We start from the raw sequence: 23,491 nt of genomic DNA on the forward strand, positions 1-23,491 counted from the left end.
TGCATTCCCACGCCCTCCTGCTGCCAGGTGCTGACTCATGCCTATTTGGACCCTCTGTGCAGCTCCTCACGCCCCTGCTCCTGACTCTTGCCTGGTAATGAGCCTGTGCCTTCCGAACTTAGTTTCCATCTTACCTCCTCTGGAGCATCTTTTTGGCCTGTTCCTACAACTCTGTTAGTAACTTAGCCCTAACATGGTCTCCATGACCAATCACTCCCTGTGGGTGAGACCCTGTCTCAAGGAATAAAAAAGAAAAAAAGGAACACACTACCGGTACATGCTGCAACATGGATGAATCAGCCCCACAGACAGTGAGTGAAAGAAGCCAGACCTAAATAAGCACATACTCCCGTCATTTAGCTGAAGTTCAAGAAAAGGCAAAAGTCGTTGTTCATGATAGAAGACAGGATGGCGTGCTGGGCTGGGGGCTGCTGCGTGCTCTAGGACTTGACTTGAAAGGAGTCTGAGAGAGTTTTCTGGGACAAGGGAATGTTTGGAGGTAATGGAATTTTGATAGGGATACAGATTATACTTTTATTGGAGACTGGGAACTGAACTCATTTGTCAAAACTCGTTAAACAGGACTTGTAGGGCGTGTGCATTTGCCTGTATGTAAATTAGGCCTCAATAGAACAGGTGGGCAAATCCAGCTGGACCTTTTCTGATGAGGATAAGTGCCGTGAAAAAAATCAAGCAGGACAGCGTGATGGGGCAGAGAGACCAGGGAAGGCCTCTCCCAGCAGGGTGGGTAGGACCCCTTTGGCATCTTCCCCTTCCTGAGGACTGTGCTCTCCTAGTTACAAAGACAAACTGTACAGACAAGAACTGGGCTTCTAGGAAGCAACTTGGAAAGACTTTTAACATTCAAGTATCTCATTGGTATTTACAGTCTAGACTGATAATTCTCAAAGTGTGGCTCAGCCTCAGCATCCCACGGAACTCAGAAATGGACATTCTCAGGCCCACCCTTGATCTGGGGGTGGTGCCCAGGGATCTGCATCTTCACCTCTCCATGGGAATGTGCTGCTCACTCGAGTTTGAGAACCATTGATCTAGACCCTGGGTCCTCAAAGTGAGGTCCTGGAACCAGTACGAGGGGCCCCAGCTGGGAGCTTGCTACGCTGCAGAAGGTCACAGGGACCCCCTCACCCAACTCAGTGAATGAAAATTTGTACTTGAATGAGATCCTTAGGAAATTCATGTGCATATTAAGGTTTGAGAACTGCTAGTCTGGACTATATCATCTGACATCCCAAATGGACTTCTTCCTTCTTAGATGCTTCACCTGATGACATTCTGGCTCTACAGCTAGGTTTTGAGCTCCTTGAAGAAATAAGATGACCAGTTCAGCTGTACCTGCATACGCAGGTGCACGCATACACACACCTGTGTACACACACACACACACACACACTGCCTCCTAACCCTCCTGCTGGCATCCTCGCTGACTTTGAAGGGGTCGAGTCTCTTCATATTTTACTCAAAGCACCATCACAAACCGGCAGGCAGCCCTTGATGGTGTTCTCACTTTGGTTTACTTGTTTCAGCCTGGATAGTGTTTTAAAACTTGAGAATACATAAACTTTAAAATTTGTAGAATACATAAAAATCAGAACTTCTTGCCTTTCCTGAAAAATTAAACTATTTGAGATAAAAAACATGGGCCCTGAGTCCCCGTTCCACCTGGCAATCACGGCTGGAGCCGAGTGTCACAGGCCTCTAGGAAGTGCATGTGTTTGGGTGGTTGTCACTCCTTTTGGCCTCATATCTGCATGGCCCTGTGGGCATTTGAGTTCAAGATCGCCATCTCAAAGGTGGCTGGTGCTCTTTGCCTCCTCTGGGTCAGTGGTGTTTCAGCCAGGGCCCTGAAACTAGCTCCAAGCTTAGGTAATTTTTGGATCATCCCCTGCTGCTCTGCTGAATGGGCTTATGGCAATTAACAAGAAGAGAGGACAGGATCGGCGGTCCCCTGGCTGCCCTTCCAGGCTGTCTTCTTAACAGTCAGCAGAAGCATGCAGAGCAAAGTCCCAACCAGACGTCAGCAAATGTTCTCTGAGTCTCTCAGCTAAGCCTAAGAACATCAGCTCCTGGTGGGATATGAGCTTTCTGAAGCCTCAAGGGGGTTATGACGTTGGTGTTCTTTTAGAACAAAGTGTTAGCACATTTGCTGCCTGGAATCTGCACCAGAAGAAATCTTTGGCCAAAAATAAATGGTTGAGATCTGATGGGTAAATGGACAAGTTATTTTCAAATAGCCACACAAAAGAGAAGGAAATTACATGTTAGATGAAGTATAAAATGAGAAAATATAACTTTCTAAAACAGGAAGTTTAAAGAAGTCAAATTGCAGAATTTTATCTTCAACGACAACGTGTGATTTAGCTGATTTTCAATAAGTGTGAAGTAGGACAGGCCCACACTGAATGCACAATGCACATGTCAGGTCTAAAACAGTATTTGTGTGTATTAGTGTTGTGTGGTTGCTATAACAAATTGCCACAAATTTGATGGCTTACAACAACAGACATGTATGCTCTCATAGATACCAAAAGTCAGAAATCAGGTGTCAGTAGGGCCATAATTCCTCAGAGAGTTCAAAGGGAGAATCTCTTTTGCCTCTGACAGCTTCTGGTGGCTCCAGGCATCCCTTACCTTGTACTGCATCACTCCAAGCTCTGCCTCCATCTCCACATGGTTTTCTCCTTTGTGGCTCTATGTTCTTATTTCATAAGTACTCCAAGCATTGGATTTAGGGCCTACCTTAAATCCAGGATAATCTCATCTTGAGATCCTTAACTTAATTGCATCTGCAAAGACCCTACTTCCAAATAAGATCATATTCATAGGTCCTGAGATTTAGGGACTTGAATTTTTCTTTTTTTGGCAGTGCTGGGGGTTGAACCCAAAGCCTCACGCACACCAAGCAAGTGCTCTACCACTGAGTCACAGTTCTAGCCCTCATTATTTTTGAGACAGGGTATCACTAAATTGCCTAATCTGTCTTTGAACTTGCATTCCTCCTGCCTCAGCCTCCTGAGTAGCTGGGATTACAGATGGGCACTAGTGGGCCAGTATTCAGCCCATTACAATGTGCACGAAAGCTCCCTGTCTAGTCATAGTGATGCTCACAGTGTGGCCAGCTGATCCTCAATGGAGATACAGACCCCTAGAAACATCTGGACCTTCTGAAACCACACTTTGGAGTAATCCCAGGAGTCTTCCTTTTGGCCACATTCTCCTCACATGACTCTCACTCTTGGTTTTAGAACCACTGCACCAACTTCTGCACTGGAAGCAGAAATTCAAGTACCTTCTGTACATTGCTGGCTTCTCAGGCAAACCAGCTTGCATAGGGCCGTAATGCCAGCCCCAGGGCCTGGGGTAGTGATTCAGACTTGCTTGAATATTAAAAAAAATGAACCTCTCAATAGAGCAGAAGGAAGCACTGTCTTGGAATGGCACGATTAGATGCAAGGAAACTGAAACCCCTCCAGCCAGAAACAGGCACTGAGAATACCTAACTGGTCTCAGCGTCAGATTTTGAGACCTTCAAATAAAGGTTCAGATATTTGCATTCTATTTTGGCGGAGCATCTGTCTTCTGTTTTCTTCTCTCCCTGCAACTGTAAGTAGACGGTGAATTAATAATTCAGAAAGAAAATACATACCTGTATCTCAAAACAGCAGAATTCCTCCCTCTCACCAGCAGAATGTGGTGGGGGAGGATGCACTTAAAAGTTTCCCGCGGCCTTGACGTGTTCCTGGTGACTTCCAAAAAGTAAAGCCTAGCGCTTCTCCTGACTTCAGCCCTAGGAGAGCTGCACACGGGGAGTGACTGTGATTGGCGCCAGGCCTTAATTCACAAAGGTGACTGAATGGTGAGAGGATGCTGCTGCTGAGAATTTAGTACATACATTTCCTAAGAGGCGGAGCAGGCAATGTCACGCAGGCTCTGACCCGGAGGGGGACAAGGGGAGCATGGCACAGACATGCTCCTGTGACTTCCCTGGGAAAGGCGGGCCGGGCTGGGCACAGCTGTGCTGGCCCTTCCTGGCCCTGGGTGACTGAGGGCAGGAGGGAAACTGGTTTGGTGTCTGAGTTAGACACAAGGGGTGGCCGGGGTAGGGCCTTGACTGGTTGGAGGTTTGTGAGACGATTTTCATGGACTCAAAAGCTGGATCTCAAGGAAGAGGTAAACGACGTGGGCCTTTAGTTTGGCTCGGTGATCAATGGATGCCAGACAGACAAACCCAGAATCCAAGAAAATACAGTAGGACAGAGTGCTGAAGGACCCTGTCCTCAGTCCAGTAACGGGCATCCGAAATCCACCCCTCCTCCCCCCCGCTTTGCTCTAGAAGCCAACACTATTTTTCTTTCTAAAGCAATAATCACATCGCTTGAAGTTATTTTTTAATTTCCTCTGCTTATTGCTAATCGTGTATTGGTTAAAATCTTGTTTGTTTTAATATTAAATTAAAAGCCGATTTCCTACCACTCTGAGATGATGGAAGCAGAGCAGGTAGCCTGGGGATGCTCTGCGGTTCTGGGTATTCAGAATTCCCTCTGACTGTGTTCTCTCCACCAGCTGGATCAGACCTAGAAGGCGGGCAAGGAAGACTGGGTGGGCTACTGGTTTGGGTTTTCTCTCCATAAAATCCCAGCCCTTTCAAAGAGACCTTTGTAAATATGGATTCTTTTTCTCCTGCAGATATGCCAAGTACTATAAGGAAAACAATGTTGAAAAACGGACTTTGATAAAAGTCTTTGGGATCCGTTTTGACATCCTGGTTTTTGGCACTGTAAGTCTCTTTTCCAGTCCTGGGCACCTCCATGACTGTGCCCCTATTACTGCTGCTGTAGCTCCAGGGAGTGGACCTTTTGAGTCATAGTCATTAGATGGTGCTGTGCATTTTGCCAGTGGGATAAGAGAGGGGGAAGAAACATTCTTAGGGTTCTATCCACAGATAAGCCATCTGGAGGATACATAATGGGACTGGGAAAAAAAAAATGTTAAGAGTCAACAAGAGGGCTGGGGAGATAGCTCAGTTGGTAGAGTGCTTGCCTTGCAAGTACAAGGCCCTGGGTTCAATCCCCAGCACTGCCAAAAAAAAAAAAAAAAAAAAAAAAAGAGTCAACAGAATGAAAGGTAAGAGAAAAAGGGAGGGAGAGAGGGACATAGAGGGAGAAAGAGAGAGGGAAAAAGAAAAGGAAGGAAGGAAGGAAGGTCCCCTACAAAATATTTTTTAATGTTTTTATTTGTTCTACTTGGTTATCCATGACCGTAGAATGCATTTTGACACACTGTACACCCATGGAGCATAACTTCTCATCCCCCTGGCTGTACATGGTGCTGAGTTGCATCAGTAGTGTAATTATCATGTATATAGGGTAATAATGTCTGTCTCATTCCAGTGTCCTTCCCATCCCCCTGCCCCACCCCTCCCCTCATGCCCCTCTGCATAATCCATTCTTCATTCTTCCCTACCCAACCCCCACTGTGGATCAGCATCCGCTTATCAGAGAAGACATTTGACCTTTGGTTTTTTGGGATTGGTTTATTTCACTTAGCATGATATTCTCTAGTTCCATCCATTTACCACAAATGACATAATTTTCATTCTTCTTTAAGGCTGAGTAATATTTCACTGTGTATACGTACCACATTTTCTTTATACATTCATCTATTGAAGGGCATCTAGGTTGGTTCCATAGTTTAGCTATTGTGAATTGAGCTACAATAAACATTGATGTGGCTGTGTCACTGTAATATGCTGATTTTAAGTCCTTTGGGTATAAACCAAGGAGTGGGATAGCTGGGTCAAATGGTGGTTCCATTCTGTTTTCCGAGGAATCTCCATACTGCTTTCCATAATGATTGCACCAATTTGCAGTCCCACCAGCAATATATGAGTGTACCTTTTTCCCCACATCCTCACCAACACTGATTGTTGCTTACATTCTTGATAATTGCCATTCTGACTGGAGTGAGATGAAATCTTAGAGCAGTTTTGATTTGCATTTCTCTAATTGCAAGACATGATGAACATTTTTTTGTATGTTTGTTGATCAATTGTATTTCTTCTGTGAGGTATCTGTTCAGTTCCTTAGCCCATTTGTTGATTATTTGTTTTTTTTGGTGTTAAGTTTTTTGAGTTCTTCATATATCCTGGAGATTCGTGCTCTATCTGAGGTGCGTGTGGCAAAGATTTTCTCCCATTCTGTAGGTGCTCTCTCCATGTTATTGATAGTTTCCTTTGCTGAGAAGAAGCTTTTTAGTTTGAATCCATCCCATGTACTGATTCTTAATTTTACTTCTTGAATTTTAGGAGTCTTGTTAAGGAAGTCAGGTCCTAAGCCCACATGATGAAGATTTGGGCCTACTTTTTCTTCTATTAGGCACAAGGTCTCTGTTCTAGTGCCCAAGTCGTGATCTACTTTGAGTTGATTTTTGTGCAGGGTGAGAGATAGAAGTTTAATTTCATTTTGTTACTTATGGATTTTCAGTTTTCCCAGCACCATTTGTTGAATAGGCTATCTTTTCTCCAAGGTATGTTTTTGGCACCTTTGTCATGGTTATGAGATAACCATGTTTATGTGGGTTTGTCTCTGTGTCTTCTATTTTGTACCATTGGTCTACATGTCTATTTTGGTGCCAGTACCATGCCATTGATGTTACCATAGCTCTGCAATATAGTTTAAGGCCTCGTATTGTGATGCCTCCTGCTTCACTCTTCTTGCTAAGGATTGCCTTGGCTATTCTAGGTCTCTTATTTTTCCAAATGAATTTCATGATTTTTTCTAGTTCTATTAGGATTTTAATAGGACTTGCATTAAATCTGTATAACACTTTTGGTAGAATGGCCATTTTGACAATATTAATTCTGCCTATCCAAGAATAAGGGAAATATTTCCATCTTCAAAGATCTTCTTCAATTTCTTTCTTTCTTTCACCTCTACAATGATTCCCAAGTATTTTATTTTTTTGAGGCTATTGTGAATGGGGCAGTTTTCCTAATTTCTCTTGCAGTGGATTCATTGCTTGTGTATAGAAATACATTTGATTTATGCATATTGATTTTATATCCTGCTACTTTGCTGAATTCATTTATAAGTTCTAGAAATTTTCTGATGGAATTTTTTGGATCTTCTAAATATAGAATATGTCATTGGCAAACAGCAATAATTTGAGTTGTTCTATTCATATCCCTTTAATTTCTTTCATCTGTTGATTGCTCTGGCTAGAGTTTCAAGGATGTTGAATAGAAGCGGTGTGTATCCCTGTCTCCCTGCAAAATGTTTTATAGAATCCAATAGAATCCAACTCAAATTGCCTTAGAAGAAACTTTTGTTTGTTGTTATTCATATAACTGAAAGTTCAGAGGTAATTCAGGCTTCAGATATGGCTGGATCCAGGTATTCAAACAAGATCCTCAGGAATCTGTCTACCTCTGTCTCTTTTGTCTGTTCTCTGCCTGGGCACTGTTCTCAGGCTGGCTATCTCTGGTGGTGTCAGGCAGTTCCTAATGTCTTACCAGTTTAGCAACCTTCATGAAAAAAGAACACCTCCTTCCCAGAAGTTTCAGCAAAGGACTGAGGCAGCAGCCGCTGGTTCTGACTGGCTAGGGTGGGCCACATACCAATTTGGCCCTAATTGTCCCTAATGGTTGTGATCTGGTTCTGCCATTCTCACAAGGCTTGGTCTTGAACGAGCCTTGACCTAGCTCAGGGAGAGAAATGGTTTCCAACAGAAAACTGAGGTGCTGGCTCCTGAAAAAGGAAGGAGAGGATGCCAGACATGGAGAGTCAGCCGAGCACCCCAGCACCCCAGCACCCTGCTCAACAGCATACGACTTATGTAACATGATTCTTTTGAACCACAAGAATCAATAAGATACAGCTGAGAGGCCGAAAAGGCCATTGAAAATAAAGACCACAGGGACGCCCCCAGGAAGAGCTAAAGTTTCTGCAGACATTTCTTTCCTCCTGCTTCTGAAGTCACCTCAGGCCACTTCTAAGGAAAGCTTGTCTGAAACCATCAACTTGTATGGTCAACAAGCCTTGGTGGTTTAAGGCATTAGCTTAAGACATTCATAGTCCAGGCACAACCTGGACAGCAGAACAGGACGACAGAGTCACATTCCCCACCCGCACTCTGCTGCTGTGGACACGGGTACATCTGTTGGTCACAGCAAGAGGCTCTGCTCCCTACCAGGACCAACAACTGCCTGTGAGAGCAAGAGAGCTCTGGACCTCGGCTGAGTAACATCCCCACTCTGTTTCCAGGGAGGAAAATTTGACATTATCCAGCTGGTGGTGTACGTGGGATCCACCCTCTCCTACTTTGGCTTGGTAAGAGCTTCCCTTTCCCACACATTAAGGAAATGGTTTGGCAGAAAGAAGTTTCACTGCCATGGCGCTTGTCTGGTTCCCGCCAGGCCACTGTGTTCATTGACTTTCTCATCAACACGTACTCGAGCCCTGTCTGCCGATCCCGGGTGTACCCCTGCTGCACGTGCTGCCAGCCGTGTGCCGTCAACGAGTACTACTACCGCAAGAAGTGCGAGCCCATCGTGGAGCCAAAGCCGGTAGGCATGCTAGGTCCCGGGGACGCCAGGGTCCCCACGCTCAACTAGGCAGCTAAGAATGCCTAAAAATTCAGCCCGATCACAGGTTTAACCCCACAGTTGGGAAGTCCCTGGACTACCCCAGTGACCACTTCACTGATGAATCCTTTGGTCTCGCAGAAGAACAGGAATAAAATGGAGAAGATATGTGGGGAAGATAAATTTTTATGTTCCAGGATTTGCCAATTTTGTTATTTATTAAATGGGACGGCCCCCGCAGAATAGCATAGTGACTTCGGAGAACAATATGGCTGTGACTGGTAACATTTAGATGAGACACACCTTACAGCTGGGGATGTCCACCTCCTCACACCCACCCCAGAGAAGCCCTCCCATGAGTGCTTAAGGCATCCAGTGCAGCACTGTTTGTTAAGTTATTAATAATTAATAAATGATTATTAACCACAAAGAAACAGCACCCACCCAAATGTCCACCAGGTGAATGGTGAAAGAGACTAAAGTAAGCCCAAAGCAAGCAATGCCAGGCACCCACTTAAAAGAATGAGTCGATAGTTAGAGCAGCAGACATTTATACAGCACATCTAAGTGCTGGGTATACCTTACCCATTCGACCTTCACACAACCCTGTAAGGCAGGCACCACTGTTATCCCTTTCTGTGTGTGAAGAAACTGAGGCACAGGAAGGTCAGATCATTTGCTCAAAGTCATACAGCTAGTAAGTGGTGGACAGGAAATTCCAACTTGGGCAGGCTGGCCTCAGAACGCATGCTCATAACCACCAAGTTACAGCTACTGGCATGGGCCGACTTCCAGGACACTTTGTTGAGAGGGGGGAAGGAAATGGAAGAACAGTAAATATGGCATGATACGGAGGTTAGAACACTGGCTGCACACATAGACTAATTCCACATGTTCTCTCTGCATGTTTATTTCATGTACACATATATATGAACACATATGTACGGGGGTGTGTGTATATATATAAAAAGGTACTATGGAACATACAGTGGATGCTTATGGAAAAGACCTTAGGATGAGGAGTACAGTCACAGGGAATTTTAGCCTCATCTGTATTGTTTTGACTCGGTTAATCTGGACTTCATTAAGCAGGTTGGCTAAACTCAACTTCACAGTTTCCACCTAAAGAGAAATCTCTAGCACCTAAAAACAAAGAGGCTTCCTTTGTTTTTCCCTCATCCAAGAACATTACTGTCTTCTTCCAGCAGCCGAGTCCACAACCCATTGTCTATTGTCCATGTGTTCACGACTGAAATGCAAGTTCAGCAACTAAAAGTTCTTGCAACTAAAGGTAGTTGCCATTTCATGATCAGAGATGATATGAAATTTTACAAACATATAAACACTTTAAGTTGCAGTATTGTTAACTTCCTGGAGATACTGAATCTAGAGAAACTGCAACTGAGAGAACACCACACGGGAATGTTCCATGGTGCTCAGGGGCACTAAGCACTGAGCAGTAGGAGGTGGATCATGTTAAGGTGCAAGGGGTTCTAGTCTCAGAACTCATTCCTTCTTGCCTAACAATAGTTTGGAGTGAGCATGTTCAACAGTTTGTCGTTTGGTAAATGGGAACAACTGTTGCCTTAAGATATGTTTAGATATGTTGCCTTTATTTATGTTCTATACATAAATGTGTAAACTTCTTAACCTTCTTTTCCTAGACGTTAAAGTATGTGTCCTTTGTGGATGAATCCCACATTCGGATGATAGACAAGCAGCTGCTTGGGAAAAGTCTACAACATGTCAAGGGCCAAGAAGTCCCAGTAAGTCAAAAGATTTAGTTCCTTTTTTTTTTTTTTAATTTACTTTTAAATATAAATATATCTAGAAATCTGTATGAATTTTAACAAAGTAAATGTATTCATGTAACCAGCACCCAGATTAAAAAAATTGAATCTTCTTGGTTGGTGGAGTAGTTAAGTAGTAGAGCTCTTAGCTAGTACATACAAGGCCCTGGGTTCAATTCCCAGCTGGGGAATGATATTGCCCATATTATACTGTAATATTGTTTGCATATATAAATCCCATCATTATGTACTAAAAAAAATAGGGAAAAAATAAAGAGAAATTGGTCCTTTACCTATTAAAAAAAAAAAAAAGTATTTCTAGCAGAAGTCCCATTTATGGCCCTACCCAATCGCTACCCTCCCTTAAAAGTAGTCATTATCCTGTATCCAAACATTAGTTTTACCTGTTGCAGAATTTTATAAAAATTGAAACATAGTTAAGTGCTCAGCATCTGCTCCGTTCAGTGCCTGGCTCCTTTCACTGTTATTTTTGTGTGTTATCCATGACCCCACACGTGGCCCCACAAGGTTCTCACTGCTGTATAATTTCTATTTAGTAAACATCCAACTTAGGTACCCATTTTTCTGTCAGTGGATGTTTAGGTGATTTCTAGTTTGGCGATGCCCATCATGCTGCCATGGTAAACATATGGTACTCTGCTGGGTTGGCTGCCCAAGAGGGGAACGCTGAGTCATAAGGCAGGTATGTGTTCGGCTTCAGCAGATACTAACAGACAGCGCTCCAAAACGGCTGTTCGCACTCTCCCCAGCAGGTCTGGTGGCTGAGCGTCTCCATTAGCTGTATTCATTTCCCAAGGTCGCCATAACCAGTTACCACAAACTAGGGGGCTTAAAACAACAGAAATCCATTCTGGCACAGTCTGGAAGCAAGATGTCTGAAACAAGAGTGTTGGCAGGGCCCTGCTCCCTCTGGAGGCTGCAGGAAGGATCCCTCCTCACCTCTGCCTAGCATCTGGTGTTTACAGAACTGGCCAGGACCCCAGGTAGGGTACCACACAGAAGTGATGACAGCAGGCACCTTTGTCTCATCCCCTGTCTCAAGAAGAAGGCATTTCCCATTTCTCAGTCATTACAGTGTTTGTGATAAGTTTTAAAGAATGCTCTCTCAGATTAAGAACATTCCCTGCTGGGCCTAGTTTGCTAAGAATTTTCATCACAGAGCTGGGGATGTAACTCAGCAGTAGAGCACTTGGAGGCCCTGGGTTCCGTCCCTAGCACCACATAAAATTTTTTTCAGAAATGAATATTTAATTTTAAAATAATGGGTTTTTTTCTGCTTCTTTTGAAATGATGCATGAGGGTTTTTTTTTTTTTTAATCCCTCTGATGTGGTGAATTACACTGATTGATTTTCAAATATTAAGCCAACTTTGCATTCCTGAAATAAACTCAGTTTGAATGTGACGCACTATTCTTTGAATTGACAGCTCAATTTGATTGAGAGTCTGACCAAAACTTTTTTCCACGTTGTTACGTTATGCATATAACATAAAATCAACCATTTCAACAACTTTAAAAGTGATATTCAGTGATATTCAGCACATTCCAATTCTGTGCAATCATTGCCCACAGCTAGCTCCAGAGCTTTGCATCACCCAAAAGGAAATCTCACCTCCATTAAGCAGCTACTTCCCGTACTCATTTCCCATTCCCATTTGCCTCTGGAAACTACTAACCTACTTTCTATCTCTAGTGATTTGCCTATTCTAGAAATTTAGAATGAATGGAATCACTCATTCTGTGGTCCTCTGCGTCTGGCTTCTTTCACTTAGCACCTTTTCATAGCACGTATCCTGTGCCTGAACGTGCAGAACATGTTTTCATCCACTCATGGGGTGACGGATACTTGGGGTGTTTCCACCTTTCAGTTATCATGCCTAGTGCTCCTGCTAACCCTCATGTATGAGAACTGCTGTTTTAATGTACTTGATCGAGGCCTTCTTTTTCACAAATAATAGACAAGGCAATGTAGTGGGAAGTGAGAGTCAGGACACCAAGATCTGGAAGCAACACTAATGGAGAATAAAAAATTCCCAAGATAATGAGGTCTGAGAAGAAGGAAAGGGAGTAAAAAATGAAGGCCATGCATTACAGCTTTCACCTCCCAAGACAAACGTTTTCCAGAGGCTGGTTGCAGTCAGAGAGGAGATGTTTTATCATCCTCAAAAGAAACAATTTCTAGGAGACATTGATCTCCTCCAAAGTAAATCCTCTTCAGACACTGTCCACAGACCTTGACCAAAAGGTTCATATTCCTGAGGGTCCAAGCAAACTGATACATGTTCACTAGACCACCCCTAAAAATAACCTATATAAGCCCAGTCCCTTTCTCTGTTCAGTGGCTCATTTTCCACCAGGAGAGTGGGTCCAGGGGCACCATTTCATTCCCCTGCATAACGAGCTGAGATGGCACATGAGGTTTTCATCCTGCCTGATTTTTTTGTGCTAACAAACACTTTCTTAGTGGTGCCATGGCCCAGAGGGATAATTTCCAAAGTCTGAGCCCCGAGCACAGCAGGGCTTTTGCTTTTACATATAAGCAGGTTTGGGTTACATCAAGACAAGAGAGTTGGTGCAGTTCTATCGCACGGTGCATTCTACATTTCTCATACAGATGCAAGCTTGTCAACACACGGTCTCTTAGGTCTGACAGCTTAGGGACTTTTTCTGCATTAAGCCTAAAGGGGGATTGTTCTGTCCCAGTTGCTTTGTTTCCTGCTTCTGCTACTGCAGTTATCTTTTGCAGGTACCTGTCAGGTTAAATGTCAGTGTGTCAGTGTGCAAAACCACAGCCTGTCGGCTCTTAAACTGCTAAAGTTTCCATTTTGCTCTATCATAGCAATTTCCGCAACTTCTCGTAGAGGATAACAAATGGATGTGGCAGTAGAGAGAGTCTGGAAGTCCAGGAAAGAGCAGAAACGAGTCAACAGATATTTACTGTCCACTGTGCGCTAGGCACTGTCCTGGGCATCAGGGACATGGCGGTAAACTGAGCAGACAGGGTCCTGCTTTCATATGAAAGAACAGTAATTAGGTAAACATAAATTAGTAAGACCATTTCAGATGGTGGTAAGCCCTGTGAACCATGTAAAATATCATGATATAAGAAGACCTGAGAGGGGTGCTACCAGCTGGGGTGGCCAGGGCAAAAGGTGATACCTGAACCGAGGCCTGCTTTTCTGAATTTCCTTTTCTAAATCTGCAAAATGGAGACAAGTATTCACATCTCCTGAGGTTCTTCAAAGGCTTAAACTGAATGCAAGTCTGGTCCTGATACACATATTCAACAAGTGTTAATATAATTATTAAATATCATGTTATAAGTTAGTAAAATTAAAGAATCTACTGTCCCAGGGACTGTCACGGCTGACGGGTGTGGTAACTTCGCTTTTTCAGAGGCCCCCGATGGACTTCACAGACCTGACCAAGCTGCCCCTGTCTCTGCGTGACCCACCCCCCATTCCTGGACAACCAGAGGAGATGCAACCACTTCGTGAAGAGGTGACTCCTAAATCCAGGGACAGGCCGAGCTGGTGCCAGTGTGGGAGCTGCCTCCCGTCCCAGCTCCCCGAGAGTCGCAGGTGTCTGGAGGAGCTGTGCTGCCGGAGGAAGCCGGGGGCCTGCATCACCACCTCCCAGCTGTTCGGGAAACTCGTGCTGTCCAGACACGCCCTGCAGTGCCTCCTGCTCTACCAGGAGCCCCTGCTGGCCCTGGAGGCCGAGGACACCAACAGTCGCCTGCGGCACTGCGCCTACAGGTGCTATACCACATGGCGCTTCGGCTCCCAGGACATGGCCGACTTTGCCATCCTGCCCAGCTGCTGCCGCTGGCAGATCCGAAGAGAGTTCCCCAAGAGTAAAGGGCAGTACAGTGGCTTCAGGAGTCCTTACTGACAGCACGCGGCTGCAGCAGTCACATGAACGTCACTGCTGCTAGCACCCGGAGCGTCACCTGCAAAGATCTGTGGCCAAATTCTCAGCCGGAGGGAAATGAGCTTTCCTCTCCTGCGGCTCTGCACGTTCAACCAACCAACTTCTACACGGCCCCAAAGTCTGGTGATTCAGATTTAAGTCCCCACTATGTCCCTAGAAGCTGTATGACCCTGCTAAACCTTTATCATCTGTATCTCAGTCTCCTCGTCACCAACCTACTGTCTCAGAGCTACTGTGAAGACAGCCTGAGACGGTACAGGTGAACTCTTGTGAGTGTGTAGAGAACTCCATGAACGCAGAGCACCTCATTATGAGGCTGGACCAGGATAATGTCCAACTAGCAACAGGCTCCTGGGGTCCTAGCTGGAGGACCCAACAAGGATCAAAGATGCCCACAAATTCTTTGACACTCACCCCTTGAGATCCAAGTTTTCTGTCTCTCCCCTTGAGTCTGGGGAGCTCTGGTGGCTTTCTTGAAGAGTGGATGTGACACTGTCAGTTTCAGGATGTTGTTAGTCTTAAGAGTGTGGCAGCTTCCACTTCCTGTCTCTGGGAACTCTTGCTGAGGGGGAAGCCAGCCTCCTGTAAGAGTCTAACTATCCTAAGACCACCCTGCTGGAAGCCCAAGCAGCCACATGGAGAAGAAAGTACCTGCCAGCCCCAGCTCTCATGCCTAGTCACCACACCTGGGCGAGAAGCAGCCTTCAGGTGACTCCAGACCCTACTAACCTATGTCTGAAACTGCACAAGACCCCACATGAGAAGTGCCCAGTCAACCCAGAGAACCAAGCTGCTGTGTCAAGTCACTGGATTTTGAGTAACAGGTGCCTGGGGTCACAGACACAGCCCCACCTCCCCCGATTCTGAGGTTCACAGGGAGCCCCTCGGGAGCATAGGCCACAGACCAAATCAGGCAGCTCACCAGACCAGCCCAGGAAGCCACCAAATCCAGCTGTGCATTACCCAACAAAACAGTCCTCGTCACTGGAAAAAGCTGCCTTTGTGCCTGAACATCCTAGACTCTGCAGTCAGAATAAACACAGTCAGGATGCGACTTTGAAAGCAACCCATGCCCCAAATGTCACCATGTCTATACATCGGCCACCAAGGATATGGAAACAAATAGTCATGGGTTTGGGTCTGTCTCAGGATTTCCTTCCCACGGTTTCGTCATGACCATTGGCTATTCACTTCCAAACAACTATTTCAAAGAATTGTTCGGAGACCACTGTGAATGGCATTGGAATACTATGATGATCTGTGAGTGCTTGTGACTTTCCATTTTGATATTTTCAAAAACTCAGCAGCTTTCTACTGTATTAATGCAAACAGCATGAATTAATACTTTTTTTGAACCAGGGCTTTATCTGGCTTTAAACTCAGGAATCAAATTAATTGTGCCAGATTGCACTTTCCTTTTTACTACCTTTTCAGAGATATTTTTGTAAAGTTAATTATGTTTAACTTCATACTTCGATTTTTTTGTTTTATTGTTTTTTGCTGCTGGGAATGGCACCAGGGCTTTGCACGTACTAGGCAAACACTCTGTCACCGAGCTAAACCCCAGCCCAAGAACTGAAACTTTTTACTCTAAGAATTCTATGTAACAGCTACTGGTTTCCATTCTGATCACCTCTGAGTCTTTCTACCTTATTTTGGGTGCCTTTTTGGTGTGTTTCTATCACTTTGCTGAGGCCCCAGGTGGAGCCGTAGTTTGGAATAGCAAATAATCACTGGATCCTTCTGCTTTCCTTCACCTTCCTCTCGGACGCTCTGGGTGAGAAGCGATGAGCTACTGGACTATGTGAAATGTCTGAAGTTCCTACGGTACCCGGGATCACATTACCATTTCTATGTTTAGTCTACTACATACGGTGCTGTAGCCGAAGGCAGCCGAGCCCACCTTCTGTGGATGTTTTCACGGTGAAGGGCCTTCTCCTGTCGTGGTAACTGCCCAGCTTCACCACCCCCTCTCACTTCACCCTGTCAGAGGGAGGAGGGCTGCTTTCCTGCTGTGGACAGGCTGACTTCATGTGCAACTGATAACAGACTAGCATTCCTCTCCTGTGTTAAACCCTTCCTAATTCTAGATTGGCAATGCAGATATTCTTAACTTTTTTGATAATTAAAAAAATGATGGATAATTTGTTTAAGCCTTCTCTTTAATTCCTTTTTTTTTTTCTAGAAGGTCCCCAAATCAGAGGTAACATATTCATTTTCACATTCATTTAACACAATATTCACTGAGGCCCTCGCTGGAGACCAATGATAGATACGATTGCTGCTCTTGTGGGGATATGAGAAGGTAGATTACCTCATCCAAGCAAAACCAACTTGCAATTTGTGATGAGTATTAAGATGAAGAAGGCAAATGATCATTTCAGAGCCTATGATGGGAGAAATCCGGTCTATCTGGGGAAATCAGAAAAGTCCCTGAGGAAAGAACAAAGTTTAGCTAAAATCTGACAAATACATACTATTAACTAGGTGAAGTGGGAGGCGGGGGGACAGCATTTTAGGTAGGAAGGCTAGCATGTGCAAAGTCCCGGGGCAGAAAAGGCGCAGCAGGTTGCTGGGTTTGAAGGCGACCTATATGACTGTTCCTTAAATAGTATGGGGAGTACAACATGAAACAAGGCCCTGTAGGCTATGGTAGAGTTTGTCTTTATCCAAGGGACAGTCATGAAGCGTTTTAAACAGAAGCCTGGGAAAATCATATTTAATTTTAAGACACCTCAGATTGCTGCGTGGGAAGGAAACTAGGAGTGGTGATAGATCCGGTTTAAATTTTCATTTCGGCCTTTCCCACTTCATGGGACGTTTGCCCCAATATGCAGCCAAAGGCACTGATTCTCTTTTCTCTCTTCTGGGGAAGTCGCCAAAGGACCAGCAGTGAGAGAAGAGGAGGAAAAGCTTTGGTGAGCCTAGATTTTTAGACTCTCCCTGACCCAGCGGGTGGGGTGAGGCCACTTGCTGAGCTTCAGGCCAGGGACAGGAGTGGACCTCATGGAGAGTCCAAGGGAAGTGGGCAAACTGCTGCAGTGTTCCACGTTGTGGTGGAAGGCCTAAAATTAAGGTCTAATGTCACCCACTGCCCCGGCACCCAGGGAAACCAGGAGGCCTGGCCAGGCCTCACACAGTTCCTCTCCCAAGTCCTCCCTTGGAAAGATCACCTACTTGACAGCCAGCCTCCTCAAGCAGACCACATTCAGTTCCTGCTTCTCCCATGGAACTGCCCAAACCAACCCATCACTCCTCCCGTGGGAATGGCTGGGGCGGGGAGCTCACCGTCAGGATGCACAGCCCGCCTCCCGCTGGCTCTGTTTGCTCACTGCTCCTGAGTGCTCCTGCAAGCCGAGTGTGAGTGACTAACAAACCGCTGCCATCGCGCCTGTCCAGCATGGGGTGTTGTTTGCTCAGCTCCCCGCATGACCCAGGGTGGGAATCCCTCCCTCCTTCCTCACTGATGAGTGAAGAGTGATTAAAACATCCTTGATCCCAGCCCAACCAGGAACCCTCAGAAATCAGAGGCTTGGCTCGCCTCTGCCAGGTCATCGTCTATATAAAGCCGACCAGGAACGGCGGCCACTCCCCCGCACACCCAAATGATCCATCTGCACCCACGGCGGTTCATCTCTGCTGCTTGTATGTTTCTCAGCCCATATTCAAATTCCGAACAGCCATCACCCTGGGAATCCTGGGGGTCCCCGATTCAACTTCTCTCTTTTGAACGGATTTGAAAGCACTCTCCTCTGGCCCCTTTGGTCTATTTCTCAGTCCTAGGGGGTTCTGAATCACGATTCCTAAGAGATGAATCCATAGGGAGCATCCTGCCTTTCTAACATCCTGGGCTCTTTTAATGAATTATCAAGCTCCCTTGAGTCTGAGTCTACTAGAATCAGAGGAAGAGGAGGTGGCCGACAAGGAGACTTGCCATTTTAACTAAATAACTGTCACGCTTGACTGGCATGGATAAGCCTGCTAAGTGCAGTGTCACGGGGGTTTCCATTTTATCTCCTCCAGCAAAGGAGAAGCTCCTCAATGGCAAGGAGCTCATCTTGGTTTTATGTCCCTCGCATGCCTACATCAGCACGAGTGCAGTGGACACTGGACACAGGCCACCTGGTTCAAATCCTGGCTTGGTCACCTAGCCTTGGAGCCTCAGGTGGCTCATCATGTCTAACCACCCAAGTGTTTATTACCTGGATGGTGCCCAGGCTCATACAGTTAGCCAGCTCTGGATGTTCTACTCAGATAGTTTAGAGGCAATTTGAACATCCAGGAGAGAGGAAGCACAATGTCTGCTCCTTCACCCCACCCCCGTATGCTCTTCCAGAACTTTCAAGTAGCAGTTAGTAGTACCACCCACCATTGGCTCAATTTCTCAGCCAGAAATGCAGAGCACACCCTGGCCATCCCCTTCCTCCTCCCCCTTCCATCAGTCTCATCAGTTCCTTCCGCAAACACCAGCTGACACCCTGGCACCAAGCAGGTGCTAAGGATAGAGAGGTGAGCAAGACGGGAGATGACAATTCACATGTAAGGAAGCAGGGTGAGGATAGCCGGAGGCCAAGAGTTTCAAAGCAACAAGCAGGGTACATGATAGGAGCGATGGAGTTACTCTGTCAGGTCAGGGATGACCTCTCCAAGGAAGTGACCTTTATGCTAGATGTGAATAGCAGGAAGGAGCCAGCTGTGACAAGTTGGAGGAAGGGCATTCTGAACAAAGGGACAGAAAAGCAAAGTAAAAAGAAACGACTGTGCTCCAGGAAAAGATAGAGTGCCTCGCACATTTAAGACACAGTCCCTGCCTTCTAAGTCCCACTGAGGGCACGGGCATGGTGGTCTTCTTACTGCCTCATAAACCGCAAGATCCCATTTCACCAAAACAGAAGCTCAAAGAAAGGCAAAATCCACAGAGTCAAGCATACTCTTGGGAGCTTTGGGAAGCCGGTGAGATGTGAGCGGAGCCTCGTGAGCTAAACAGACTGGGACATTCAGCAGGATGAGCAGAGGCAAAATCCAGCAGGCCAGCCACATGAGCCAGGCCCAGAAAGAAGTGGCAGAGGAAGTGCCGAGACCACGCATGGACCTGACTCTGCTCCAGGCTGGGGAAAAAGTGAATGAGGGTTAAAGAGGGACTGACTGGGGAAACCTTAAAAAGAAAAAGGCCAAGCCTGGCGCAGTGACACACGCCTGTAATCCCAGCAGCTCGGGAGGCTGAGGCAGGAGGATGGTGAGTTCAAAGTCAGCCTCAGCAAAAGCGAGGTGCTAAGCAAGTCAGTGAGACCCGGTCTCTAAATGAAATACAAAATAGGGCTGGGGATGTGACTCAGTGGCCAAGTGCCCTTGAGGTCAATCCCTGGTAAACCGCCCCCCCCCCATAAAAAGGCTAAGGTGCGTGAGCCAGTTGTAAAGTTGCCAAAGTCATTCTTGGCCTAACAGGTGTCACCAAGAAAGCAGTGACGTAAGACCATTTTTCAGACAGTGGTGGGGATAATGGTGGAAGGAGAAGCTCTGGGGAAGGGACGTCATTCAGAGGTCTGCTGGGATCACATGGGAATGACTGGTAAGCCACGCTGACCACTGAATTAGTGTTAGTGATGGAGATAAAGGGAAGAAGCTGAAAAGGAATTTCTAAAACTTCCAAAAAGTCCAACAGTGAGAGACTGATTAAATAAATGAAGGCACTTCCACATAACAGAGGAGTATGCAGTATTTAACATGATGCCACCCAAGGGTGACCAATGGCATGGATGGATATTTGAGGCAAAACACAACGTGATAATGCTTCTTGCTTAAGGAGTCTGTGAGCCTTTAATTAGGTCTCTCTCTCTCTCTTTTTTTTTTTTTTCCTGCAAAGATAGTTGTTAAAAACCTTTAACCCTGAAAGCACAGTTAAGGAGATACGAATCACCTAGCTCCTCACTGGAACGTGTTATAAAGATATATTCCCAAGACAAATTCAGTCATTCGGTGATAGCAGAGAGGGTGACTGGCATTTCCTGAAATCCAGAAATTCAACTTAAAAGCCACCTTTTGAGTCTTCCCCTACTGCAATTTCGTCGGTAGCTCAGTAAGCTCTACACCTCTCCTCCTTCTCCTGAATTGTGACAAATATATTTTGAATACAAAATCTAATGCTTGGGTTTGGTGGTTCCTCAAAAGGTTGAGCGCATAATTGCCATATGATTCATCAACTCCACTTCTGGACATATGCCCTGAAGAACTGAAAGCAGGTGCATAGGTACCTGTACCTGAATGTTCACAGCAGCACGTGGACACCAGCCAAAGGGTGGAAACAACTCAACAGAGGAACAGATGACACAATGCAGTCCTTCCTCATGGTGGAATTGTACCACAGAAAGGAACGAGGTTCTGGCTGAGCAGAGTGGGGTACAGCTGTGATCTCAGTGGCTTGGGACGCTGAGGCAGGAAGACCCCAGATTCTAGGCCAGCCTGGACAGCAAGACCCTGTCTCAAAATAAAATTTAAAAAGAGGTGAGGATGGAAGCTCACTAGGGGAGGGCTTGCCTAGCATGTCCTGGGCTCAATCTTCAGTAACCATTCTCCCAAAAGAGGAAAAGGGTCTGACACAGGCTACCACGTGGATGAACCTTGAAAACATGCTAAGTGAAATCAGCAAGATCCAAAACAGACAAATATTGTATGATTTTACTGATATGAACTGCCTACAACAAACAAATTCTGAGAGGCCGGAAGAATGGTGGGGACCAAGGGTGGAGGGAAAGGGATGAGGGTTACTATTTTGTTATTGTTGTTTTACAGAACAGGGGACTGAACCCAGGGCCTTGTGTACAACAGGCAAGCACTACCACTGAGCTACGTCCCCAGCCCAGGGTTAGTATGGTCACAGAGCACCCATTTGGGATGACGAGAAAATCCTGGGAATGGATAATGGCGATGGTTGCAAAATACTGTGAACATATTTGATGGCACTAAAATGTACCCTTTAAAATGATTAGAACTGTAATTTTGTGTCATGTATATTGACCACAATTTTTTAAGTTGCAAAAAAAAAAAAAAAAAAAACCTTTAATGCTTTGACAATTGTGAGATTTTGACATTTTATGTGATGAGAAAAAGATACTGTTTTGCAGTCTTTGGGTCTGTCTCAGTCGCAGGCTTGGGACAGCTTGCTGAACATATGTCCTGTGTCCCTAAGGCACATTAACATATCTTGTTGAGAAAATATCCCGGGCAGAGCAGGGGGGACCGGGGGTTCCAAGGGTGCCCCTCTGTTCTGCCCCCCAAGTGCTCAGGCTCAAAGGCGCCAGGGTCGAGGCCGCTTCCAAGGACCCAGCTCTCCAGCGGCAAGTGGAGGAATGACACCCCCACAGTGGCGCTTTCTGGTGGCTCTGCATGGGAACCTGGTATTCACACAGACCCTGCAGGCGGGACGCTGAAGTGGGAGCATCCCAGGAGTATCCCCCCAGTTCTACGCCAGCCTGTGCCACAGAAACCGAGCTCTGCCTCCCTGGAAACTTTCCGGAACAAAGCTGCCTCCCTAGGCCACGTGTGAGCGTGGAGTAGGTGGAGCCAGGAGGAGGTCCTTTTGCACACGCACGCACACCATAAGTGCAAGAAGAGGCCCACAAGGGGCCGCCTGGAGACCAGGGGTTGGGCTGGGTAGGAACAGGCTGCACACCCTAGGTGAACTGGGTGTTCGGGCACACTCCGCAGGCACAGAATAAGCCTTCAGGGAAACTTTTGTTGAGTGACTGAAATGAAGGCATATGCTTTCAACCCAAAGGGAGGCCCCAGTCGTCTACCCTAGTCAGAGGCGGTGCACCTTGCTCAAATAGGCCTCCGAGCCTTCTCAGTGTTTAGGAAGGGCTATTCTGATTTTTTTTTTTTTTTTTTTTTTTTTTTGCTTTTTTTTTTTTTTTTGGTGATGCAGGGAATTGAACCCAGGGCCTTGTGCATGCGAGGCAAGCACTCTAACCAACTGAGCTATATCCCCAGCCCTCTGCCACATTTTGAGAGTTTTATGATTTAATTCCAAAGGACTTGGAAGTTTGGGGAGTTCTTTTATTTTCTACTCTTATGGCCAACTCCCTTAGTTTAGGTTTGAGGTTGGAACTAGCAACCACAAGTTTCAGGCATCTAAAACACCAATATTTATTTGTTCCAATTAGTTATACATGGTAGTAGAATGCATTTTGACACACCATACATAAATGGAGTATAACTTCTCATTCTTCTGGTTGTACATGATGTAGTTACACCAGTCATGTAATCATAGGGTAGTAACGTTGGATTCATTCTACTGTCCTTCCTACCTCCATACCCGCTACCCTCTTGTCACCCTCTTCTGCCTCGTCCAGGGTACCTCTGTTTTTCCCTGGCTCCCCCACCCCATTGTGAATTAGCATGCAAGTATCGGAGAAAACATTCAACCTTTGGTATTTTGGGATTGGCTTATTTCACTTAGCATGATAGTCTCCAGTTCCATCCATTTACTGGCAAATGCTGTAATTTCCTTCTTCTTTAAGGTTGAGTATTATTCCACTGAACATTTTCTTTGTCCATTCATCTCTTGGGGGGCATCTAGGTTGGTCCCGTAGTTTGGCTATTGCAAATTGAGCTGCTATGAACATTGATGTGGCTGCATCACTGTACGATCTTTTGCACTGAAATAGCACAGCTCATTACAGCCCACTTTGAGGACCATGTAGATCACAGGTCTAGTCACTCTGACTTAATTTCATGATTGCTGACCTCAGAGTCTTTTCTATTATTTGGGGGTGCGGGTAAGGCAAGGAGCCCAAACTATTACATTTTTCAAAAATCATTTTTGGTAAGGCAAGTTTTAAGTCTATTTTACCACTTGAATGTACATGTCATGAGATACTATTTCAAAAATTCACTCCAAAGCAGGGTTTCATTCTGTTTTCACCTGGATTGAAAGTGGGAGTTTCAGGGATCTGTGAACAGCATAGAAGGAATATGAAAATGGACATGTTTTTTCCACTTTTTTTTTTTTTTTTTTTTGCAGTGCTTGGGATCGAACCCAGGGCCTTGTGCTTGCGAGGCGAGCATCCTACCAACTGAGATATCTCCCCAGCCCTGTTTCTTCCACTCTTAAGTTCAGTTAGTGGGACGAGAATCTACAACTTTCATCA

The 23,491-nt window shown here is 45.6% G+C and overlaps 1 protein-coding gene and 1 long non-coding RNA gene across 9 annotated transcripts in view; one reads left to right on the forward strand and one right to left on the reverse strand.

Annotated features, from left to right (window-relative positions):
* Positions 1-15,236, forward strand: part of P2RX7 (purinergic receptor P2X 7) — a 50,857-nt gene extending 35,621 nt beyond the window's left edge. For 5 of the 6 annotated variants that reach the window (XM_079149569.1, XM_079149568.1, XM_079149572.1 and 2 more), the window contains 5 exons: positions 4,708-4,798; positions 8,283-8,348; positions 8,435-8,584; positions 10,267-10,368; positions 13,809-15,236. In XM_079149569.1, coding sequence (XP_079005695.1) covers positions 4,708-4,798; positions 8,283-8,348; positions 8,435-8,584; positions 10,267-10,368; positions 13,809-14,306 — 907 coding nt within the window. In that variant the 3' untranslated portion in view covers positions 14,307-15,236. The remainder of the gene's footprint in view (positions 1-4,707; positions 4,799-8,282; positions 8,349-8,434; positions 8,585-10,266; positions 10,369-13,808) is intronic. The other variant, XM_079149573.1, reaches the window with a different exon arrangement.
* Positions 7,726-23,491, reverse strand: part of LOC306667204 — a 30,523-nt gene continuing 14,757 nt past the window's right edge. For 2 of the 3 annotated variants that reach the window (XR_013765469.1, XR_013765470.1), the window contains one exon: positions 8,607-9,401. This is a non-coding gene — a long non-coding RNA (uncharacterized lncRNA). Of the gene's footprint in view, positions 7,767-8,606; positions 9,402-23,491 lie in introns of those variants that run through there. The other variant, XR_013765468.1, reaches the window with a different exon arrangement.

The sequence above is a fragment of the Sciurus vulgaris genome (genome assembly GCF_902686455.1).
Source record: "Sciurus vulgaris genome assembly, chromosome: 8".
Taxonomy (NCBI): Eukaryota; Metazoa; Chordata; class Mammalia; order Rodentia; family Sciuridae; genus Sciurus; species Sciurus vulgaris.